The sequence below is a fragment of the Calliphora vicina genome, chromosome 2 (assembly GCF_958450345.1).
Source record: "Calliphora vicina chromosome 2, idCalVici1.1, whole genome shotgun sequence".
Lineage (NCBI taxonomy): Eukaryota > Metazoa > Arthropoda > Insecta > Diptera > Calliphoridae > Calliphora > Calliphora vicina.
In genome coordinates, this window is record NC_088781.1 from 121,269,522 (window position 1) to 121,294,537 (window position 25,016).

General features: G+C 31.2%; 4 protein-coding genes across 4 annotated transcripts; 2 read left to right on the top strand and 2 right to left on the bottom strand.

Moving 5' to 3' along the window:
- Positions 1–1,345: 1,345 nt before the first annotated feature.
- LOC135950819 (uncharacterized) lies at positions 1,346–2,284 on the bottom strand. The gene has a single exon (XM_065500347.1). It carries the CDS (start codon positions 2,282–2,284, stop codon positions 1,346–1,348), a length of 939 nt encoding a protein of 312 aa, XP_065356419.1.
- Positions 2,285–17,053: 14,769 nt separating this feature from the next.
- Positions 17,054–18,870, top strand: LOC135951168 (tubulin gamma-1 chain-like). The gene is made up of 4 exons (XM_065500761.1): positions 17,054–17,351; positions 17,606–18,196; positions 18,266–18,400; positions 18,464–18,870. Exons 1-4 carry the CDS (start codon positions 17,331–17,333, stop codon positions 18,848–18,850), a joined length of 1,134 nt encoding a protein of 377 aa, XP_065356833.1. The 5' UTR covers positions 17,054–17,330; the 3' UTR covers positions 18,851–18,870.
- Positions 18,871–19,866: 996 nt separating this feature from the next.
- Positions 19,867–20,819, top strand: Arpc4 (Actin-related protein 2/3 complex, subunit 4). The gene has a single exon (XM_065501361.1). It carries the CDS (start codon positions 20,022–20,024, stop codon positions 20,526–20,528), a length of 507 nt encoding a protein of 168 aa, XP_065357433.1. The 5' UTR covers positions 19,867–20,021; the 3' UTR covers positions 20,529–20,819.
- A 223-nt stretch (positions 20,820–21,042) lies between these two features.
- Positions 21,043–23,338, bottom strand: WDR79 (WD repeat domain 79). The gene is made up of 6 exons (XM_065500553.1): positions 23,177–23,338; positions 22,399–23,109; positions 22,173–22,338; positions 21,880–22,068; positions 21,391–21,817; positions 21,043–21,321 (listed from the first exon to the last, which is right to left on the bottom strand). The coding sequence occupies exons 1-6, from the start codon at positions 23,214–23,216 to the stop codon at positions 21,127–21,129; spliced, it is 1,728 nt and encodes a 575-aa protein (XP_065356625.1). The 5' UTR covers positions 23,217–23,338; the 3' UTR covers positions 21,043–21,126.
- Positions 23,339–25,016: the final 1,678 nt, after the last annotated feature.

Below are 25,016 nucleotides of genomic sequence, written 5' to 3' on the forward strand. Positions count from 1 at the left end.
GTTAAATGACTCTTCTGCTTCTTTAGTCCATTTTACACTATTTGTTTTATTCCTATTACCATCAGTAACAATATCATTCAAAGGCATTAAAACTTTTGCTAGCATAGGAATGCATCTATGATAATAATTTATCATACCGAGAAATTTTTGGAGTTTTTTAATAGAATTTGGTTTTTCAAAAGAATTTATTGCTTCAATGCGATCTTTTGATGGCTGTATTCCATCTTTAGATATTTGGTAACTTAAAAAATCTAGTGATTCTTGACCAAAAACACATTTTGATGGTTTAATATTCAGACCAAACTTATTTAATTGTTCAAAAACTAATTTAAGATGATTCAAATGTTCTTCTTGATTTGAGCTAGCAATTAAAATATCATCTATGTAAACAAATACAAAATCGAAACCAAAAAATACTTCATTCATGAATCTTTGAAATGTTTGAGCGCTATTTCTCAATCCAAATGGCATTCTAATGAATTCAAACATACCAAAAGGTGTTGTAATCGCGGTTTTATGAATATCCTCGGGAACAATGGGAATTTGATGGTAGGCTCTAACTAAGTCTATTTTTGAGAATATAATTCTTCCTTTCATATTTATATTAAAGTCTTGAATATTTGGTAAAGGATATCTGTCTGGAACTGTTATACAATTTAAACGGCGGTAGTCTCCACACGGTCTCCAATCATTTGGGTCTTTTTTAGGTACTAAGTGTAAACTCCAATTTTAACTAAATATTCAAATTCTTTTTTAGCTACACTCAATTTTAAAGGATCGAGGCGTCTAGGTCTTGAGAATGGTAAATTATCTTTTGTAATTATTTTATGTACTGTGTTATGTACCGCAGTTTTTGTATAATCAGGGTCTGCAGTAATTTTAGGAAAATTTTCTAATATATTGGTATATTTGTTTTGAGGAACTAGTACTTTCAATGAAAAAATATCACTAAATCCTGATGAACCTGAGATTTTTAATTTTGTAATAGAATCGTGAATTTGTTTGTTTTTCATATCAACTAACAAATCAAAATTTTCTAAGAAATTTGCTCCTATTATTGGGATACTAATATCTGCTAAAATAAATGGATAATTAAATTATCTTCTTAAACTAATATCTATTTTTAGAAGTTTGCTACCAAATGTTTCGATATTCGAACCGTTTGCTGCTGATAATATTAAATCTGATTTGCATTTAAAATGTTTGAATTTAGAGATTGGAATAACTGATACACATGCACCAGTATCAATTAAAAAATTTAATTTGTTATAGCGATCATAAATAAATAGGCGACGTGATGGTTTTGAAGATATCCTATCATCCGTCACCTCCATGATAGGATTATTTAATTTAAATTAGTATCATTTGAGGTAAAGTTACATGGGGGAATACACTTATGAGCATTTGAGCCAAATTTAAAATGGTACCAACATTTTTCAAACTTTTGACGTGATCTACTTCTAGATTTCCTTCGGTAGTTGGGATAACTCATATTTCTTTGTCTAGATGATCTAAGCTCTGAAACCTCTAAGCTCAATTTATCTAAATTTTGACAAATTTGAGATGTAATAGTTGAAAATTGCTGAATTATATCTTGATTATTACAATTGGAATTAATGGAATATATTTGATTCTTACTCAAAACATCCCAAATTTTATCAGCAAGCTTGATTTTGTCATCTAAATTTTCTAAATTCGAAGATGTTAAATGGACTTGTAGTTCCTTTGGAAGTTTACGTAACCAAAGTTTATAAAGAAGATCATTTCCTATTAATGAAACTGATCCGGCTACATTAGACATATCTCTATAAAATTCTGAAGGTCTACGATCACCAATCTGTTTATCAGAAAATAATTGTTCAAGTCTCTTTTCTTCACTAAGGGAAAATCGTTCGCATAAGGTATTTTTAAGAAACTCATATTTATTTAAAGTAGGTGGCTTTTGTAAAACGTCTAATATCTTAATGATAACTTCCTGTGGAAGTGCTATAATAACATGTTGATACTTTGTGGTATCATCTGTTATTTGTTTTATATTGAATTGTATTTCGGTCTGAATGAACCATGCTTGTGGGCAAGAAATCCAAAAAGGTGGTAATTTAACATTGTCGTTAACAATTGGATAATTAAACACTTGGTTATTCATATTGGAGTTTTCCATAACTCTTAAATGGTTGTTTGGAGAACTACAAGATAATGGACTGTAAATGGAATTATTTGAAGTGGTAGGTTGTTCAACGTCTAGTGATATATTCTTTCGGGTAGAAGATCTAGTTAGAACCATAATTTATAAAACTGACGAGATTGTAGTTAACAAATTGATAAAACATGAATGTATTTAGATGTTTAACTTATTTAAATACTTAATACTAGAAAATGTGTGTTAATAAATGTGTTAATATAATATTTTCAGGACGAATGAAAATATGGATTATATCCGTTTTCTTATTTCAAGAAAAAAGTCTTATTTTGACGATGTATTTTTGATTAAATTTGTTTCCAATTTATTTATAAGATTGTTTTTAAGATAAACTATATTATATAATGTACAATTAAATAATTCGTTAGGCAGGATCGCCAATAGATGTAGGTACAATTATTTATTTTATATTTTTTATATTTAAATATTGAAGTTTATTGATCAAGAAAAATATTTATAATGAAAAGTAAAATATTTTTAAATCAAACAATCACAAAAAATATTTTTATGTATATTAACAAAGTTGTAGAAACTAAAGTGTTTTTAAGAAATAAGTTAAGTTCCTACACTAACATCCCGTTTTTAACGCGAAACATTTATTTTCGTATTTTATATTTTTGTTTAAATATACTTACATTTTATTGCGCCTTTTAAGAAAAAATATTTGGACTTGTTGGAAAGGAAAGAAAGGCAGAAAAGATGAATCTTTGCAATTGGAGAAGATTAACAATAAACTTCAGCCGAGGATTGTTAAAAAATCTCATATCGTGGCATAATGGGGGAAATGAAACAAAAAAGTGCAAATAAATCTGTAACTTCTAAACCGATTTTAATAAAATTTCCCAAGACTATAGAGGAGGTTAAATTTTGACTTTCAACAGTAAGTCCAAATTCATATGAATATATTTTGTGTTTTATAGTTTACGAGATATTCACTTGATTTGCTTTTTGTTAAGTGTAGTTTTATGTTGATCATTTAAAAAACTATAAGTTAAATCAAATTAATAAGTAACAAGTGTTTTGGAATTTTTTTGCAAGAATAAAATTGATTTACAAAATATTTTAAGTGAAAATTTACATAAATGTCACCAAAAAAACAGGCATTTGTAAAAACTCAACCAAATCACGGAAGATCAGGGAAAGAAGAGCAGCAGGGCATCTACGTTTAGAGCCGCAGAAACGGAAAGAGAAGGCGAATCACAGCTTCAACAAATGCGACGCAGTGCAGATACACCCCAACTGCATATCGAAAGACTAGAAGCCAATCGCTTTAAAGTTGGCGGCATTTCATACAATACGGATGATGACTACAGGAATCACAAGGACGTACTTATTGGCGCAATGAACAATCTTTATTTACATTGCAGCGTTTTGAAGTATCCTAAGGGATCCCCGGGAATGTGCTGTTCGAACGGTAAAGTTGTTCAGCCACTAATTATTGAGCAGCCTGAGGCGCTTCTAAGTTACATTTCCGGCGCCACTCGGATTTCCAAGCACTTTCTTTAAAATATCCGAAAGTACAACTCATGCTTTCAAATAAAGTCCTGCGGGGCAACTAATATCGTAAACAATGTCGGCTTCATGACCTTCTTTAAAGTTAAAGGTCAAATGAACCACAAAATTGGATAATTGCTACCGATTCCCAATGATGATGTGAAGTTCCTTCAAATTTATTTCGCTGAAAATGAAGCTACAGAAGCTGAATGCTTTCAACGAACATGCGTGTGCATTTGCTGCAACACCCTTCTGGCAAAACATTCTCAAATGAATTGTTGGACATCGGAAAAGGAAAAATTCCAATTGATCCCGACACAAATGAGATTTCGTTCTCGAACTTCTGCAAAATGCAAATGAATATTCAAGCCGTTGTCGAAAAGGTATTCCCAAGTCTTACAACCAAAAAATTTGGATTGGCTTATCATATTAAGAAGCTCAATGACCATACAATTGAAACTGAAATCGATTGACACAGTAATGAACGAAGAACATGCCGTCAATTATCCTACTGAATTTTTGAATTTATTGGATCCAGCCGGATAAAGTCGGTGATTTATCCGACACTGTATATTAAAATCGAGATGCAATATAAAACATATGTTTTCTAAGGGCCAGCAACGCGGACCGGATTCAGCTAGTTCTAACTAGTTTTTAACAAGTATTGCAACATGTGACCGAGCATTGTCATGATGGTTTCATGTCTGACAGGTTTCCTGTGATGGTCAGATTTTAGCTGCTCATAATAGATAGAACCCAGTTGCTCCCACCAAATACAGCGAAGTAGATTAGCACCATGGATATTTGACTTTGGTGTCGATTCGTGTGGTTGGCCAGGCTTCACATACGATCTCTTATGCTTCGGGTTATTGTAATGGATCCATTTTTCAACGCAAGTAATGAATTCGTGCAAAAATGATTTTCTTTTATAGCGTACAAGCATCATTTTGGACATGCAAAATCATATTTCAATGTTTCTCCGCTTCAATCGTATAATACACAATTTCTCAGCTTTTGGTTGAATCCTAATGCACGCAAACATTTTTAAATTGCTGCTTGAGTAGATCCCAATGATTTTGCAACAATCCCCGTTTGAATCCCCCAATTGTTTTGTCATAAAAAAACACTTTTTCTGTTTGAAGAACAACAACAATTTGTTTAAACTATCATAATATTAGGACATTATGACAATATGACATAATAGCAGACCGTTTGAATCCCCAATTGTCTAATTTTCTGGCTTGTATGATGCAAACAACAGGAAAACTTTTATTATATTTTTAAAATTCAATACTTAAAAATAAAAACTACTACCAAACAAAATAATTAGTTAATAAATTTCCTCAAACGCCCACTATAAATGACATTTTAATTACCAGGTTTTAAACAATTAGTTAACTATATATTTAAAAAAACTTAATAGTTTTTGCTTCATTGGAAATGCGTGTAATAAAATTCATGGTTGAAGGGCAAAAGTAATAAATATTCCAAAAATGTACAAAACATAATAAATCTTAAAAATATTACAAGCTAATATAATAATAATTTTGATTAATAACTTGTGTTAATAACTTAAACTTTAAAGAATTTTATTAAACATCATTTATTTTAAAAAGAACTTTAGTTGTGTTTTTATATAAAATAAAATTCATAGAATTTTAATATGTTTCTTATTATAGGTTTATATTAATGCTGTTAATAAACTCATGTTATTCTTAAAATGGATTTCTTTGAATTTTCTACTATATATATCTTCTATATAAACAGTTTTATTGTTGTATGTTTAATTTGGTTAAAAAACATTTACGCAAACAATAAGATGTTTATGTTAAGTTAATTTTCAGCTACCTAATATGGCCAATAATAAAGTTTGTTTTTTTTGGAGTTTAAGTTCTTTTTTAAAGCGAAAAACAGATTATCATTTAGATTATGGGATTTATAAGGAAATTGAAAACAACGGGAGTTTTTAAATTAACCCATTAAATGATTCATAACTTTGTAATAAATTAATGATGCTGGTTTAATGTTTTGATTGGTTTTAAAAAATATATAGTATGTAAATTTCCATAATTAAGCGATTTGATTAGTTAATAAATGCCTAAAAGTTTGGAGGAGTTTAATTAAAAAACAATTAAGTGGAATAATTTAATATTCTTAAGAGTTCAAATTGGTTTAAAAACCCATAAAAACCTAAGACATATTCTTATCTCAATGTGTGTTCAATTAAATTCCATTTTATAAAGGATATTTTTAAACCCGATAGAACTTACGAAAGGGTTAACTGTCAAATGAACTGACATACTGCGCTAACTTTTTGACATCGCTACCAAATTATCCAAATTTTCTTTGAAAATCCCTTATGGATTCGGTTAACTTATGGATGACTTTTTTGCAAAATTGTGTTCAGTGATGAGGCTCATTTTTGATTTAACGGGTTTGTTAAGAAACAAAATTGTCGCATATGGAGTGAGAGCAATCCACAACAGACCTTACAGACTCCACTACATCCAGAAAAATTCACCGTTTAGGGCGGTTTACACGCCGGAGGCATTATGGGACCTTATTTCTTCAATAATGTTATGATCAATTGAAGTCGTTACCGCAATGAAAATATGGATGACATTGATCGAGGCGAGATGTAGTTTAAACAGGATGGTCGAAATCATTCGATTTATTGAAATCAAAATTTGGCGATAAGGTGATTTCAAGATATGGACCTGTCAATTCGCCTCCAAGGTCGTGTGATTTGACACCTCTCGATTATTTCCTGTGGGGCCACTGGTAACAATTGACACGTTGGAGTCCAACATTGCTCGTGTTATTCGTGACATATGGCCAGCAATGCTCGAAAAAGTGGCCCAAAATTGGACATCCAGAATGGATGGCCATATGCCCAAATTTTCACACCACTCAGATATTCGGCAAATTTATTCTGTAATATAGGATGTAATCAGCGTATATCGGTTATTAGTATTGAATATAAAACGTTAGACATAACAATTCAAAACTCGATGGCAGATAAAATGCCTCCCTTTCGCGACTATATTCCACCGATTGTTTAACTATGATTATAATAGTGCTGATGTGGTAAGTAAATTCGAAACCACCCTGTATATAGTCTATTAAGGTCTCAGGATGATTCATGATATCCCATCTACACCATTTCCAATTGTATTTCAGAAATTTCCAATTATATTTCAGAATTTTCTAATTGAATTTTAGAAATATAAATGGAAAATTCGGAAATATAATTGGAATTAGAAATTTCTGAAATACAATTGGAAATGGTGTAGTATTTTTCTGAAAGTGAGATTTCCAATAAGAGCAAAAACAGATAGAAAGTAAAAAATTTCTTGACACGTCATCTAGGCAAAAGATCACGATATTTTAGCTATGAAAGTTTCAGCAGTTTAGCGGGGAATTCTATCTATACCTCTAGTTTGCTACAAGGAAACTAACGAATAGCATATACGATATTATTTGTTGGTGGTAGGTTGGTTCTTGTTTTTGAATAATGATATATTTATATTATTGTTGAGTATAATATTCAAAACTTCAGAGAAATACTCTCGCTACCGTCTTAGCTGTTCTCTTTCGGTGTTCAATAGTAAAATGTTTGCATATGATGGCTATTGTCCTCTAGTTGTTTGATGATCTTTGAGCTTCTGCAGTTTTAAACTTTTTCAGCGTCATTTATCATTCCGAACTGCTTGTACTTTCTATTTTAACAGCGAATATTTAAATATTAAAAGAGGGTTATGTTCTTGTTCCAGCACCTTTTGAACTTCCTTACGCTCTCCTATTTTAAGTCATGTTGTTTCGAGAATCGTTGTTTCCCTTAGGAGTGGGACTATTAGTGTTCTTATCAATTGGCTATGTATTATCCCTATCATCTGGAGAAAGATTTCAGTTTGAACTATCTGTGTAAAGAATATTTTCCATTTGAGTTTTAAAGATATCCGTGTTGCAGTTCGTCTTTATTAGCTCCATCTCTTAGAGATGGGAACATTAGTGTTGTTGGCGGTTTTCATTATCATATCCAAAATAACGAGCCATCTATCATGTTGATAAAGATTTTAGTGAACAGTTCTTAACCCCGACAGATGATGGAGATGATCATTATTAGCTCCAGCTCTTAGGGTTGACGGTTTTCTTTATTATTATTATTGATTTGAGTCCGAAATGTAGTTGTGAAAATGACTTTCTATTTGAGTTTTGAAGTAGTGCTTGATGGATATGAGCATCTGGCGTCTGAATACCAGCAGTACAAAGGATGAGTTTTGGAGAAATTTAATAAAGCGTAAAATGGTCAATAAGATTGACCTTAAAGTATACCGATCGACTTAGAATCACTTTCTGAGTCGATTAAACGATGTCCGTCCGTCCGTCTGGTCGGCTGGCTGTCCATGTAAACCTTGTACACAGAGTACAGGTCGCAATTTTGAAGATATTTCGATGAAATTTGGTACATGTTATTTTTTCGGCTCAAGGACCAAGTCTATTGAAACTGGCTGAAATCGGTCCATTATCTCACCTAGCCCCCATACAAATGTCCTCCCGAAATTGGACTTTATCGGTCATAAATGTTTAATTTATATATACATATATCTCCACAAATTCCGCTACAAATAAGTTTTATACATATACACAAAATTCATGACACCAAATTTTTTTACGATCGGTCCATAATCAGTCATAGCTCCCATATAGACCCGCTTCCGAAAGTCACTTTAACGTGCATAAATCGCTTAAAAATGTTGGTATACTCACAAAATTCAACATAATAAACTTTCATATAGACATAAATCACACGACCTAATTTCATGGTGATCGGTCCATAACTGGTCATAGCCCCCATATAAGGCACAATTCCGAAAATCACTCAAAAATATAAATTATTGAAATTTTAAAAGAAAAATGTTTTTGCTCTTTTACTTAGTGTAGGGTATTATATGGTCGGGCTTAACCGATCATACTATCTTGCTTGTTTTGATTTCAAGTCATCTATACCAAGGATGGATATACCCTCGAGATAGTAAATCCTAAAATGAGTTCAGCGTGACATAAAACCCTGGTGTCCGCCTCAATCGGTGCATAACATTAGAAAACAGAGAACTTTCTCCTGGATCCTGATATACATAAGTATTACACCTTAAACAAACTGATGTTTCTCCCCAACTTTCGTATTAGCAAACAAAATGATGAATTTACCTATTTGGGATCCATATTCTTTTTAATAATTCAAAAATTTAATCATTATAACATATCGAAAATTCGTCTTCAATTGTTTTCGAGTTCTTTATTGATTCTTGGACAACTCGGTAGTAATAATGTAGGTTGCAAGTTTTCATTACCTAGTTTGGTAATTTGGATGCTATTATGTATGTATTTCACTATCTTCAGTGGATTTATCATCCTCAATTCATAAACATTCTGAATGAAATAACATTTAAATTGATAGCAAGATAATGTAACGCATTGGCAGAGAATGTAGTACGTGGCCTGCTTCTCCTCGTTGCACCTCGTTGCCTAATACCTAACATTTAATGGAAAATGCCACTCCTTGAATCATTCTCCTTCCTAGAACCATTCGTATATATTTCAAATACCTTCAATCTCCCAGTTTTCCCTTGGTTTTATGTTCATCATAATCTCCTTATCTCAACAAATTTTAAATGTTTGGTAGTCAGTTCTAATGTCGTTATAATCAAAATCTCGCAATAATGTTGAGTGCCCTGTTTCACTGATCCACCATTATTAATTTTGGCTTAGACGAATTTGTGTTCTTAAAGCTCAATATTGTTACGAAATTGTACTTGAATTCAAATGTAACGATTTTAACGGCTGATTTAAAAGTAGCCTAATGCTTTCAAATAAAGTGCTATAATAGCAAACTGTAACATATCTGTGGGCATTATTAACATTGAATAAAAGCTTTCAGTTGACCATTGATCGTAAGTTGGCAACGCTGTTTGCTGCGACCGAATTCGAATATTCAGTTAAAGAACATTGTAGAAAGTACACCACAGATGGCGTATGTATTAGAAAGCTCTAGACAGTTAAAGAGAAATCTAGAGTGCAGATGGCAGTGTTATAAATAGTGGCAGAGGTTGCAGTCGTTAGTGAGTTTATCAGAGACGCTATTCGAATAAACATCAACTGAGTGCCTTAAAGTGTACTGTATTTTTCAAGTGAATTCGTGTACATTATAAAATGGCTGTATTTCTGAGAATTTATAAACGTGTATAAAAAACATTGAGTGACTATTTAGTTCTATGGTTGTTGTACATTTTAAATAAATAAAGAGTTGTTACAATTTTTAAACTACTAAACGGCTTTTATTTGCAATCAAAAGTATCCGGTTTATTTAAAGGAAATAAACCAACGTTTTGAAAAGGTTAAAACGTAACAATATATTTATGGATCGGTTGCATTTCCAGAATCCTACACATTGCTTCAGTAGCAGTAGATCTTCGTGCCCCTAATATGCACAGCGCAACAACCCTATTAACGCGTTCAGTTAGTGAAGTATAAATACTTGTGTTCATTATAGGCCACCAAACAAGTTATCCATGTGACAGGATTGGCCTAACTACGGCTTAATATATTCAATAAATCAAATGTGGTTTCTAGATGTCGATAAACAAAATATTCTATTAATTATTCCATGTTATCGATAACGTGCAATTTTCTCTAGAAAATATTTCCATGTTATCGATAACATGTAATTTACTTGAGCAAATTTCTAGAAAATTTTAATAAAAGAGATTTTGAAAATACATAGTAAATACGTTTGAATTTATTGTCAATTCTTATTTCAATAAACAAATTTATGACATCGTAATACAAATGTCACAAGCCGTCAAATTTTATGATTTAATAATTACCAAAATTGTTTTCCCCTGTTCAAACTTAATATTCATAATAACTCGCCATGATAACGCCATAACTTATTTATTAGTTTTTTGTTATAAGAACTTTTAAATTAATAATAAAAATGAATATTTTCTTAGCATCACGTATGTTATGATTATGCATTTATTAATACCTAATCTATTCTTATAAATCAAAAACACACACAATCTTTAATAACTCAAAATAAAACAAAAAAAAACAGCAAACCAAAAATAAATCTTGAAAAATCTTCAAAAGTTACCGAATATTTTAATTATTTCCATTACGTCGTACCCAGCTAAAACAATGGCTGTCAAAATCACAGATTCATAATTTTAGATATGACATGAATTTTATAGAGATATACAAAAAATTATGACAAATAATTACATTCAGAATGTGCTTAATAGTTTGGCAATTGAATTTGAGAAATTTTTAAGTTTTATTTCAACAAAAAATTAAAAAGTTTTTAAGTTTTTAAATTGTACGTGAAATGCAATTTGATTTAATTTAATAGTATTTAATCTTATTAACATTTACTTTCAAGTTTGTTTTAAATTAAACCAAAAATAGTTCCTAGAATTTTAGTTTATTTTAATGTTTCTTTAAATAAGTTCCAATTTTATTAAGTATTACGAAATCTCTTAAACCATTCACAATTTCTTTTGTTGTTTATTTTTCTCATAAAATAAACACAAATTTGTTTGAATTAAAATACCCAACAATTGTATTTCTAATTTGAAAGACGTTTGTCTTTTATTTTTTCTTAAAAGCTGTAAAAGTTTTTTGTGAGCAAAAAAAATCGCAATTACGCCAGAAATTTTGTATTTTGGCAAATGAGTTTATTCACCTTTTTTGGTGGTTATGAAATAAATAGGCTGCTGGTAGGGCAGTGTTTTTATTTTTATTTCATAATAGGCTTAAAAATTAAGTAATAAAGAAATTATATATTTTGATGAAATTATTAAATGATGTCATATGAAATAATTGAACAAAAAATTATGATTATTTCTTTAATGTATTTAGATGTTTAAATCATTAAAATAATGTATGAAATAGTATGAAGAATGATATAAAGAAATAATCTTAAGATTAAAGATCATGTCACGAAAATCCAAATTCTAAACTTTTCAATATATCTATGATGTAAGTACATTAGGGTGCACAGTGAGGCAGAATCAAACTATTTTTTGAAATAAATCTTCTATTGCTAACTGGCTTCTCCAATTGACATGAAATTTTACATAGTAGAACGGAATTCGAGTTTAGTTTTTGATTTAGGAGCGGTGCAAAATTTGTAAACGCTAACGAATTTGTTTGTAGTTTGTCTAAAATCAAAGATTTTAATATATTCGTAAATCCCTTGATTAATCTGCTTTAACACAGGTTAAGTTTTCTTGCCGCAAGTCTGAGTTTATAGGAGAGAGAGGCAAGAAGAAAGAAGAGGGGTAAACACTTGCTTGGCAAGTCTCTTCAACTATCTTTTGATTTCTCATTTTCGCTATGGTGTCTATTAGGTTTTGACGTATAAAATTGAACACAGACTTGCTGTGTGTAAACAGACGAGCAAGTTTAAATGAGAATCGAAGGGACTTGCTTGAAGTAAACTTGCTGTGTGTAAAAGCATACTTAGTCCTTTAAAAACATAATGGCCCGATATAACATTCCCGAACAAAAGAGTAAATTTGAATCAAATAATGTCCATTGAAGATATCAGAGTGTAAACCGCACCGGTGCATGTTTCTGGATGTAATGGAGTCTGTTTATTTATCAACCCGTTAAGCCAAAAGTGAGCATCGTCGCACAGTGGCGCCATTTGAGTTTTTTCGTTGCAAAAATCATAACTTTTGAACCAAATGAAATAATCAAAAAAAGGCATATGATAGATAATTGATCAGCCTATGAAATTAGTGTTTGAAAATGGTTCTACACATTGCTGGTGCATACTTATGGGTTAGCAAAGTTGAAATTTGTGGAAAAATCAATTTTATGTGAAGTAAAATAAGATATTTTTTAAAATTTTTTTAATTTTTTATGTTTCTTTTTAAAGGCTTTTATTATTTAAAATTATTCCAGAAAAGATTAAAAAAAATTTTTTTGAAGGGCTATATCTTCCAAAAATCTGATTGTAATAAGAGTAGCATTTTTGAAATCGCTGGAGAATTTACTATAAAACAGGTTTATTCAATATTTTTAGGGGAACATGAAATTTTGATTTTTGCAACGTCACTTGTTCTACGGTCGCCACTGTGCGTCGTTGAAACAATTTAGCGATAAAACAGACAATTTTTAAGATTTCTTTTTATCTTATAACTGCAATATATCATCCGCATAATCCTAATGCTAGAGATGGCGAGAGAGACTATGTGATTCCTCTTCTCTCTGAACAGACTTCGCTCATGATGTCATCCATCACTATAGTGAATAGCAGGGGTGATAGGGGGAATCCTTGTTTTACTCCAGCGTTTGTGAAGAACTGAGTGTTCTGCATCAGATACAGGGGGGAGTACGCATTTCTAGGGATTGTTCTATTATAATGCGTAGAGTGTTGGCCTGATCTATGCTGCTCCTGTTTGGCCGAAAACCTCCCTGTTCATCTCGTAGATTGTTCTCCATTTTACTTCGAAGCCTTATGGTGTTAAGCAGAGTAATTCCTCTCCAGTTGTTGTAATCTTTCAAGTCTCCACTTTTCGGTAACTTAACCCTCTAACCGTCCAATTTTATTTCGACTGCTAGTATCTTGTATATGGTGTTAAGCAGAGTAATTCCTCTCCAGTTGTTGTAATCTTTCAAGTCTCCACTTTTCGGCAACTTAACCCTCTAACCGGCCAATTTTATTTCGAGGTAAAATAATATCACCAGGTTATTGTTTGAAAAAAAAGAAATACTTTGGAATAAAAACAAACAAAAGACAAGTGCACGTTCTTGTTTATCACAATAAGTAAATTGTTTGTCTCTTTACACATATTTACCGTTATAACGGGAAAAATAACCAAATAAAGCAGCATTACATACATTTAACTAACCCGCCTAAAGGCAGCCTTGCCGGTTAGAGGGTTAACGATGATGCCAAGTTGGATGTAGCCTTTCCTCCCAGACTGATGTGATGTGATTTGGTAGAAGTTCAGCTGTGGTTTCGATGTCAATTTCAGCGGGTATTCCATCTTCTGGCCTGTTATTTATAAACTTCCCGATTGCCTCCTCTATCTCACCTATACAGTTGGGGGCTGTTTGATATTCTTATGATATTTTCCGCAGGACTATTGTTTTCAATTTCGTTGTCTTCAGTAGTTGCATCTGCGGCGACATTACTACACAGAGAAAACAGATTCGCAGTAGCAACCGAATTTGTTGCCAATCGAATGATTCTGTCTTGGTGACCAAATTGTACAGTTGTGGCTACAATATTTTATAAGGGATAACCAAAGTTTGGTTGCTTCAACAAAAATTCTTCCGTAATAACTTATTTTATGTTGCTAGAACCGAAAAATTCTATATGTGCAACAGGATCATTCGATTGGCTACATATTCGGTTGCAACTACGAATCTGTTTTCTCTGTGTAATTTCTTCGAAAAGTTCTTTCCATCTTTGTGTTTGTGTATCATTGCTTGTTAATAGTGCACCACTGTGATCAGCGATTGATTGGCTCCTGTTACACTTTTGATTGGTGAGAATTAGGGAAATCCTTATTAGTATATTTTAGGAGTTTTATTGATAGCTGATCGTTGTAGATAGCCGAGGCGATATGGCCATGTTCGTCTGTATGTTTAAATCAACTTTCCGAATATATCCGCTATAATCCAACTTAGGATGCAATTTAAAATCGAGAAATAACGCTGTAAAGCAGTGATGACAAATATGCCTTTTTAAACGCTAAACTTTTATTATGCTGCAGTTTTAATGCTTTGACAAATTTATCTTGTTAACCGTAACTAAGTAATACTTATTTCTTCAGTCTTCTTATTAAGAGACCCCAATTGTCTTCTGAAGTTTAACTTCTTTTCGGTTTAATTTTTAAGGTGCAGTAGTTAATTTTTATGTTTCACTAAGGTGCCGTCGTCTCTTCTACAGATGATGACAACATAAGTGTCACAATGACACAATTGTAATTGTTTTCAAATGAAGTGCAGATTTGGCGATTAACAGTAACACTCAGTAACTCTATTATGATTTGAAATGTCTGAGCCTGAGATGAAACTCATGGTTTTAATTGCTTAATATTTCTATTGTTGTTTTTTTAAGGTACATCATATTTGTTTGGTTTTATTTTATGTTTGGTATTGTAACAAACTACAAAAACAATTTGAAAAAAATGGCTTACAATAGTATCACGTTTATCTTTGACACCAAAAATGGTAATGAAAAAAAATTGAACGTTTCAACGAACAAACTACAGCAACGGTTAAATGCGGTTTGAGATTTTTTTTTTCATGTCTTTAGAAACCAGAAACATGACTTCTTTTTAATACCAAGTCTAACCAAAAAAAAAAAAAAAAACTAAAACAAAAGAAGAAAAAAGATTGTGAAAATATTTCATCACAATTGTTCAAGTTATTTGTTATAGATTTGATTTTAAGAAATGATTTACTGCGCAAATCTAACAGACTTTGCAGTGCAGAAAAAACAAAAAACTAAATAAAGGAGCGGTAGTTTTTATTAGGAAAAACATGTGACTAAGAAAGCTGGAAATAAGGTGGTGGTGAGATTGATAACTTGGAACCTGACAAGTTTTCTTGATTTGTTTGCACACAAGTAAGAAGTCATCTTACAGGGCACAGTGGGGCAGAATCAAACGATTTTGAAAATAAATCTGCCATTTCAAACTGGCTGATCCAGGACGCTCTCTATGGGATACGATTCACTTTGGAACAGAGTAGCTGATATTGGCTTGATTCGTTCTTGGCTTCAAAAGATGAGCAGTTCTCCTGGATCGGAATCCATATGTTGCCAGAAAGATGGAAAAAGGTCAATACTTGGAATATATTTTTATTTAATCAAATTCGTTTTTTGTGTCACACTGTGCAGTGACAATAACAACGAATTTGATAAAATCTCGCCAGCCATTTACTATTGAAATAGAGAATAAAGAAAAATAAAACCTATAAATTAAGCGCTTGATTCAAAAATTTCCTATATTTTCTTAATAATCCTCTAGTGGATATCAAAAATCCCAAATTCATTCAACTAAAGTAAAATTCTCAAATTTGTCAACTAAATTAAATTTAAAGTGCGATTTTTCAAGCTCAATTAAAGCCTTATATAGAATTCTTATTTTTCCCTAAATTATTAATCAATTTAACCTAAATTTTCATTTATTTAATGGCCTACCTCCCGTAGGGTATTGAAATTACAAACAAAAATAAGTTATTACTTGCGTTTTCTGCTCTTTAGCACAAAAAAGGAGTGCTCCATTATGAATTCTGGTTTTGTATAAACAAATTGAAATTATTATTTTTAGTTATTTTCTAACGTTTACAAATTCATAAATTAAATAAAATGACAATTTATTTAAATGTTAATATCTATTGTGGTATCGACTACAATATGTATGACAATTTGCCAACAATTGATCTCATTATTTATGGAAATGTTTGTTTTATACAATATTTATAAATACTATATTGTATTTAAACAAATTTGGATTTTTGTTTTATTATTTTAAGAAAGATGTACGTTATTTTCAAATATGGTTTTTTAACATTAGTGTTTGATTAAGATTTATTTAATTTACTATTTAAATTATTGTAAATATTTGTTAAACATGCTGTTTTATAGGTGGGTTGTTTTCAACAAATAATGGGGGAAGAGAAATGTAAATATATAAAAGCAAATAATTAAAATTAAGTTTCTAAATAAGAAATACAAATGATTTTGTATTTCTTTGATAATTTAATATGAAAAAAATTTTACTTTCTTGACAACACAATGGGTTCTTATTAGGAGCTGACTAATGATTTAGAAAATATTCAATTATTTATAAAAACTGTGTTTCATAGTTAACTTTACTTCAATATTTATTTTGAGTTTTAAATAATTTTCCTTTTCTTTCTTTTACACATTTATTTTCCCGGCAAATATTTAATAAATTAAAAATATATTTTTAATATTCCCTACTCTGTTATTTTGTTTATTTGAAATTTAGTAAACCCATTTCTTTAGTGTTGCCCTCAAGTAGGTGGCCTCAACTAAACAGCTGATTATATCTGCAATGTCAAACTCCATACATAAAAAATATTTCTCCTCTCAAGCGAATGTCAAACTCCATACACAAACAAATAAATGAATTCGCCTTGCTGCCACCTTATATTAATTCGCCTTGTGTTGCTTTTTTCATCAACAAATTTATACATTTTATAACGGTAATCATTATTACTTCATTATCATCTTGTTTATTATTTATTTTTGAAAATTTATTATATTATTTATTAAAAATTTCAGGAAAAAAATGCCGAGTGAGATTATTACTTTACAATTAGGACAGTGTGGAAATCAAAGTATATTTTAAATTAATTATGTGTTTTAAATAAATTTTATTGTTATTAAACTTTATTTAACCCAGTTGGTTTCGAATTTTGGAAACGTTTGTGTTTGGAGCATGGTATTTCGCCCACCGGAGTTTTGGAAGATTTCACAACCGATGGCTTAGATCGCAAGGATGTGTTTTTCTATCAAGCCGATGATAATCATTATATACCGAGAGCTGTGCTTTTGGATTTGGAACCACGTGTTATACACACTATAATGACATCGACTCATGCTAAGGTAAAACATAATTTTGGTACTTAAATCAATTGATTTAAAGTAGAGCGAACTTATATAGAGGATCAGATCTGTTATGCTTTAATATGTATATTTTGCTAGTGCAAACTACTTGTAGTTCGACTACAATATTTAAAAGATCCAGATGAAAATTATTTCCAAAACTGACTTGAAGCTTAAGCTTGTTTAAGGCTTTAAATTCTTAAAGTTTTAAAATTTATTGAAAAAATATGTATTTAATTAAATTCCTTTTCTAGCTTTACAATCCCGAAAACGTTTATCTTTCCAAACATGGTGGCGGGGCTGGCAACAATTGGGCCTCCGGTTTCAGTCAAGGCGAAAAACTTCAAGAGGAAGTATTCGATATTATCGATCGTGAAGCAGATGGCAGTGATTCTCTAGAGGGCTTTGTACTCTGTCATTCCATTGCTGGGGGTACGGGTTCGGGTATGGGTTCATATATGTTGGAACGTTTATCGGATCGTTTTCCCAAGAAACTTTTGCAAACCTACAGTGTGTTTCCCAATCAAGATGAGATCAGTGATGTGGTGGTACAACCCTACAATTCTTTATTAACTCTAAAAAGATTAACCAATTGTGCAGATTGTGTGGTTGTTTTAGATAATACCGCTTTGAATCGCATAGCTTCTGATCGTTTGCATATAGAAAATCCAACTTTTACTCAGATAAATACTTTGGTTTCGACCATAATGTCTGTGAGTACAACAACACTGCGTTATCCATCATATATGAATAATAATTTGATAGGATTGACGGCACCTTTGATACCCACGCCCCAGTTGCATTTTCTAATGACCGGCTATACGCCCTTGACCACGGATAATGATGTAAGTTTTATGTTTTTTTATATAATAAAAATAAAGAAATTTCTTTAATATAAAATTACTAAATACCAGCCCAATTGGAATATACGCAAAACTACGGTATTAGATGTTATGAGACGTTTATTGCAGCCTAAAAATATGATGGTTTCCTCGGCCCCAGATAAAACTAATCATCATTGCTATATCTCCATTTTAAATATTATACAGGTAATTTTTTAGAAATCAAATTCTTTAAAAATCATTTTAAATTAGTTTTTATAATTGCTTTAGGGTGAAGTTGATCCCACCCAAGTCCATAAGTCTTTACAACGTATACGTGAGCGCAAATTAGCTCAATTTATACCCTGGGGTCCGGCCAGTATACAGGTAGCCTTGTCCCGAAGTTCCCCTTACGTTCAAAGTAATCACAAAGTTTCGGGTCTTATGATGGCCAATCATACGGGCATTAGCTCTCTGTTTAATCGTTCTCTAGCTCAATATGATAAGTTGCGTAAGAGGGGAGCATTTTTGGATCAATTTCGTCGTGAGGATATGTTTAAAGATGATTTATCCGAATTGGATAATTCCCGAGAGGTTATCGATTGTTTGGCTCAGGAATATGAAGCGGCTACACAGAGGAATTATTTGCAGTGGGTGCCAAAAAATCGGGGAGAGTAGTATAGTGAATGTAATAAAAATTTATTTGAAATTATTGTAATAAAACCGAATTTGTAGAAATCATGGAGTTTTTCAATTATTGGGGAAAACTCTATCTAAAAGCAGGATACAGATTTTTCAGAATAATAAAAAGATTCACTTTAAAACTACAAACAAAAATCCAAAAAATCGGTTATGATCGAAAATCGACGTCTTAAAAGTGATTTTTTTCGTCTTCGATTATACAGAAAATAAACCCAATTATTGAAATAAAAAATTTTAATTTCAATTATTTGTAGAATATGGGTAACGGTTTTTAGAGATAACGGTATTTACGATTATATCGGTGACATCAGTTTAGAAGTAACGGTAATTGCTGTTATTTCGGTAACGGTGTCTTATCGGTAGTTGAGCAGGTGTAACGGTAGCCAACCTTGGAGAAATGTAATGTTGGCTACCGATTCGATACATTTAAAACCTGACGGTAACTGTATTGTGTCTTCTTTCGGTAAAGCTATTTTATACTACGGAATACTAACGATACGTAAATTTTACGTAGTTAAGAACATCCTTTAGATAAACTACAATAAATGTTTTTCATTGCATATTTCTTTCTTAATTCATTTCATCTTAAAAAGATTAAAATAAAGTTCAATATCCTAGAATAATTTATAGTTAAATCAGCCCACAAATTTGTTTAATCTATATTTGGAATATAAATTATACGAAAAATTTACGTACACTAGTATTCTAGAGTTAATAATTTCGACCTGACTCAAATGTTTAATCAAGTTTACACAACTTAAACATAAGATGAAAGGTGTTTTATATTTTAACTTCTGTCTTAATAACTGAATTATGAATATCAGTAATTTGTATTTTCATAATTTAAAATATTTAACGGAAATTCTTCATTAAAAAACCACTATTTTTCACTTACCATTGAAATTGCAGCATCTGGCAACCTTTTTCCCAGTATTTTTTCTTATGCTCATGCAACTCTGTGTTATTGTCATCTTTATTTTGACATTTCATTCGTTCATTTGTCATTTTCGGGTGGTGTTTTGCATATTTTTTCATTTCTGCTGATAAAAACACCTAAAAGTGATTCATTTTTGTTAAAAAACATTAAACAATTATAAAATATCAAAAAAATATTACTTTTTAATAATTTATACGTAAAGTAACAACAATGGCTGCAACTTTGAAACCATATCTGACTGCTGTACGCCACTCCTTAACGGCCGCAATGTGTTTACAAGACTTTGCCTCGCAGGTGGTGGAGAGACACAACAAACCCGAGGTTGAGGTATGTTCCAGCAAGGAATTGATTTTAACACCAGTCGTCATATCCCGCAATGAAAGAGAACGTGTGCTCATTGAACCCTCCATCAATTCGGTGCGTGTCAGTATTGCCGTCAAGCAGGCCGATGAAATTGAAAAGATTCTATGTCACAAATTCACCCGTTTCATGATGCGTCGTGCCGAATCGTTTATTATCTTGAGACGCAAACCTATTGATGGCTATGATATTAGCTTTTTGATTACCAATTTCCATACGGAGCAGATGTACAAACATAAACTGGTGGATTTTGTCATTAGTTTTATGGAGGAAATCGATAAGGAAATAAGTGAAATGAAGTTGGCTGTCAATGCCCGCGCACGTACTTGTGCTGAGGAATTCCTTAAGAGATTTTAAGATGATGAATGATTGTCAGTTGCAGTGTGGGTAGAGCTTCCTAAGGATGTGCTCAAAGTTTAAAGTATTCCGGTTTTTTAGTTTTTTTTTTATTTTATAAATGTTTTATTACTATTTTAAAAAGAAAAGTTGTTTGAGGAAAACCAAATGAAATAAATTAGAATTAATTAACTTTTCGTAAAGCAGACAGTGTTTTAAAACATACAAATGATGTTTGGATATAAAATTATACAAAATTGCAATAAACGTACTATTCCAATATTATAGGATTTCGTAAAACTTAATAAACAATATCTATTTATTTGGAGTACGAGAATTATTTGCCATTATACGACCAAAGATTTTTGACGACATGCTGTCAAACGATCTTTCCGAAGTCCCAAATACCTTAATATATCGGCTATAGTCATGGTTTGGTTGCTACTCGGGAAAATCGACCGACAAATTGGTCAAAATCGGGAAAAAAAACTTTAAAAAAAAAAAACATTTTTTTAAAAAAAATATTTTCAGAATGTATGTATGTTGTACTTATACATTTCATTATGAAAACTTTTTATTCATTAATTTAATGCTCATTTGCATTTGAAGAACCAGAAATTTAATGCTCACTTTTTTCTGAAGAACCGTACCACAAAAACAGTAAGGAATTTTCATAATTTACAATTTGTTCCGGTGTAGCATCAGCTTCCGAAGCTGTTTCATCTACAAAATGATATTGACCTGAGGTAGAGGTAATTATTGGCAACGAAGGATGAAAGCTAATACCATTGCAGCAATCCTGATGTAAAGGTAACTGAAATAAAAAGAAAAAAATATGTGAAACAATAAATTCCCCTAAAATCAGTAAGTAATTAATATAAACCTCGTATTGTTGTTCTGTATCGCCCAAATTATATATTCTTAACAAACCCTCTGTATCACCAGTGGCTATCCATGTATGTAAAGGTGTTAAATCAAAATAGATCCTTTGATTTGTTTGTACTTTTCTTTCGAAAATTTGTACTGGTTCTGTATAGTTACGCATATCCCACTGCAAGATTTTATCGTCTCTACGGGCACCACTAAATAAATACCAATTCTGATCTTGGGTAGGGGAATATTTTAACCATGTTATGCCACCACTATGACCACCCAATGTAAATAAAGGTCCCAGTTTGGGAGCTCTTAAATCATAGTGATTTATATAACCTGACCAGGTACCAGCGGTGACACAATTATCATTCTCTGTGGTTAATGCAAAGCAGGAAACTGCCTTTTTTACGGGAATACTGCTGCAGGCACGACCTGGTCTTTAGGTATTTTACAGAAAAATATGTTAAGCAAGATTTAAAAGAACATACTAAGAACTTACATAATAGTATCAAATATTTTAATGGTTTTCTTAAAGCCACCTATTACTTTTTCACCATCATTGCTAAATACAATAGAAATGGCTGATTCGACTTCATCCACTTCATTGTAGCCACGATAGGAACATCTTAACTCTCCAGTGAAAGCATCCCACATATGTATGGGTTCATGTTGCCGAGTAGCTAGCCAACTAAAAGTTATCATTATGAAATTGGAAGTAAGCGTGTTATATTCGGATGTGACGAATCTTTTATATTTTTGGTGATGGTTATAAAAAATAATTTTTCTACTTACGAACATGTAACTGGATCAGAACTATTCATGTAGGGATACCAACAACAATCATAAACGGTACCGCCCTCTTTAACATGAACTGCTGAGGTTAAATCACTTAAACATCTATCGACATTTAATTCCTGCACGGTGTACAAATCTGTAGGCAATTCTACAATATGCATACCTAAAACAAATATCCTTTAAATTAATCTTAAACTTATAAATTTAAATTTTGAATTCTTACCATCTAAATGCACCGGCACCAATAAACAAGTACCATCTGGTGACCACAAACAACCTTTAGTATACTGTTGGTTTTCTGGCGTTGACGGCCACAATCTCCGACCCACTTCTATAAAGGGACATTGAAACAGTTTACTTTCATCTCTTATAAATTGTGAACTCTCTTGCTCCAAAATAGACTCAGCTATTTCTGGGTCTATAGTTATTTCTTCAACGACACAGTCTTTTTCTATTGCCGTATTATTGGGTTGTAAATGTGAAAACATAGCAATTTTTGGCGACTCTAACACTGAACACTCTAAAGTACTAATTTCTTCCACATCATCATCCTCATCTATAGGTATAACACTATCATCATCCTCCTTTCCATTGGATTGATCAACTTCCATGGTTATTTCTTTAGTTGTTGTATTTCTGGAATTTTTTAAAGTTGCTTCTTTCATGGTACCGTTGGTAGTTTGCAAAGAACCATTTATTATTTCTGTTACATCCATTTGAGAAGTATTTCCATTAACACATCTCTTCCGTAAAATATCCCTTTCCTCCTGTTCCAAAGTTATACTTAATTTAGGTGTGGAATTCTCTATTTCAGGCATATTTTTACTAATCTGCAGAGAGGATTCTTCGGTTGCTATATGACTAAAATCTAACTTGCTAAAATTTACATTATTGTTGAGTGTGGATTCTTCTAAAATGCATTCAGAAAAGGCAGCTGGGGGATGTAAAAAATACATTTGAATTTAAACTAAATTTGGCAAAAATCATTATATTTTACTTACATCGTTCCGAGCAATTTAATGAGTTATCTTTAAGATTCATTTTGAGGTATCATTAATTTTGTACAAATAAATATAGCCGGCAATTATACTAATTTGACATTAATATGAATTTCTTAATATTTCTTTTATTTTAAGCTGTTTAGTTATGTCCACCTTGTTTATATTCGTTGTGTTATACTTTGCTCCAAGACGAATTCAAAATTAGATGCAATTTGTTTATGTTGGCTGGGATTATCAAAGTTTGCTTATTGTTTTTGTTGCTTTTACATTTGCGATAGTATTCACAACAACAAACACTATTGATTTGACAGCTCGAACCTCCAAGAGTAATTGCACAAAATAAACAGCTGTCGACACCACCTTGATAAATTGGCCATGCTTTGTTTACTGCTTTTTATTTTTGACAGCTATTGTAAATAGCGTGCATCAGGGATGGAAAAGTTGATACAATTTAATTTTTTGATACAATTATAATTTAATCTGAAATATATCATATTTATACTTCCACTGAGTTGTAGTTAAATTAAATTACAAAATTGTTAATAAAAGATAGGGGATTTTGTCTATTTTTCAAAAATATATATAACTTTTGGCAATTAAAAAAATTAATGGGTTTAATGAGTTTCTGCAAAGATACAAATTTTTCGAATTGAAATTTAATTTTTATTTATAAACTAGTTGACCGCCCCGGCTTCTCCCGGTAGCATTTACTAATTAATGTTAGTTCATCAAGTTTCTCCAACCAATGTAACCGGCCTGTTCTTATTTATTTGCAAATAAATTATCTAAATTTGTACTGCATACTTTAGGGAGCTTTTTTATTAGTTGACTGGACTCAAAAAAAAAAATTCAGAGCTTTACCCGATATTTTTGAATTTTTTTTTTTACAAACCATCTCCTGAAAATTTCGAATCGAATAAAAAAAATCAGCCAAATCGCTCCAGCCGTTCTCACGTGATGCCATTACATAAATGGACCATTTCATTTTTATATATATAGAAGATATTTTTAATGAAATTTTACAGTTATATAGATTTTTCTATTGAAAATGGAAAGATAAAAACAAATTTTGAAATTTATAATCACTATACTATAATCAAATCCTAAAAAAATGTTTTTTTTAGTTTTTTGGTTATAGTAACCATACCAGGGCCAGGATTTTCGCAACCCTTTACCAAATAATTAAGAACATATTTTGACATCTAAAATGGGTTACTATATTTTAATATCGACTATGCGATTTGAGAATTTTTGACCTAAAGTTGAATTTTCATAAAAATTATGCGATTTTTGGATGGACCTGGTTCCCTCGGTATTAACAATTTTAAAATTTGTTTTCATTTAAAATATTTAAAGTAAAGTTAGGTTTTCAAAAAGTATAAATTCCTTATACATCTTCTTATAAATTTTTTAGATAACTTAAATAGAAAAAAATACATTTTCCCAAAAACTAGCGAAAAATCGCATCTTTTAAAATTTTTAAATTCAAATGCAGATAACTTTGGAGTCAGTTACGGTTTTTAAACAATTCTTTTGTTGTTTGACATATACATTAGTTGTTAGTAAAATAAAAATTAAGAAAATCGGGAAATAATTGGACTCACTGTTATCAATAAATTGGAGTAGGGTGGGTAAAAATGTTGAAAATTTAATTTTTGAATGCGAATATCTTCTAAGTAATAAGAAATAATTGATAGTTACGGAACACAAACACGAAACACAGACGAAGGCTGTGTTCCCCGCTTGTTAAATTTCTTTCAAATCGGACTAAGGGTTTAGGGATTACAGATATATTTCCCTCTATTTTTTTCTATACCACTGTGCATCCTTTAATTTAGTA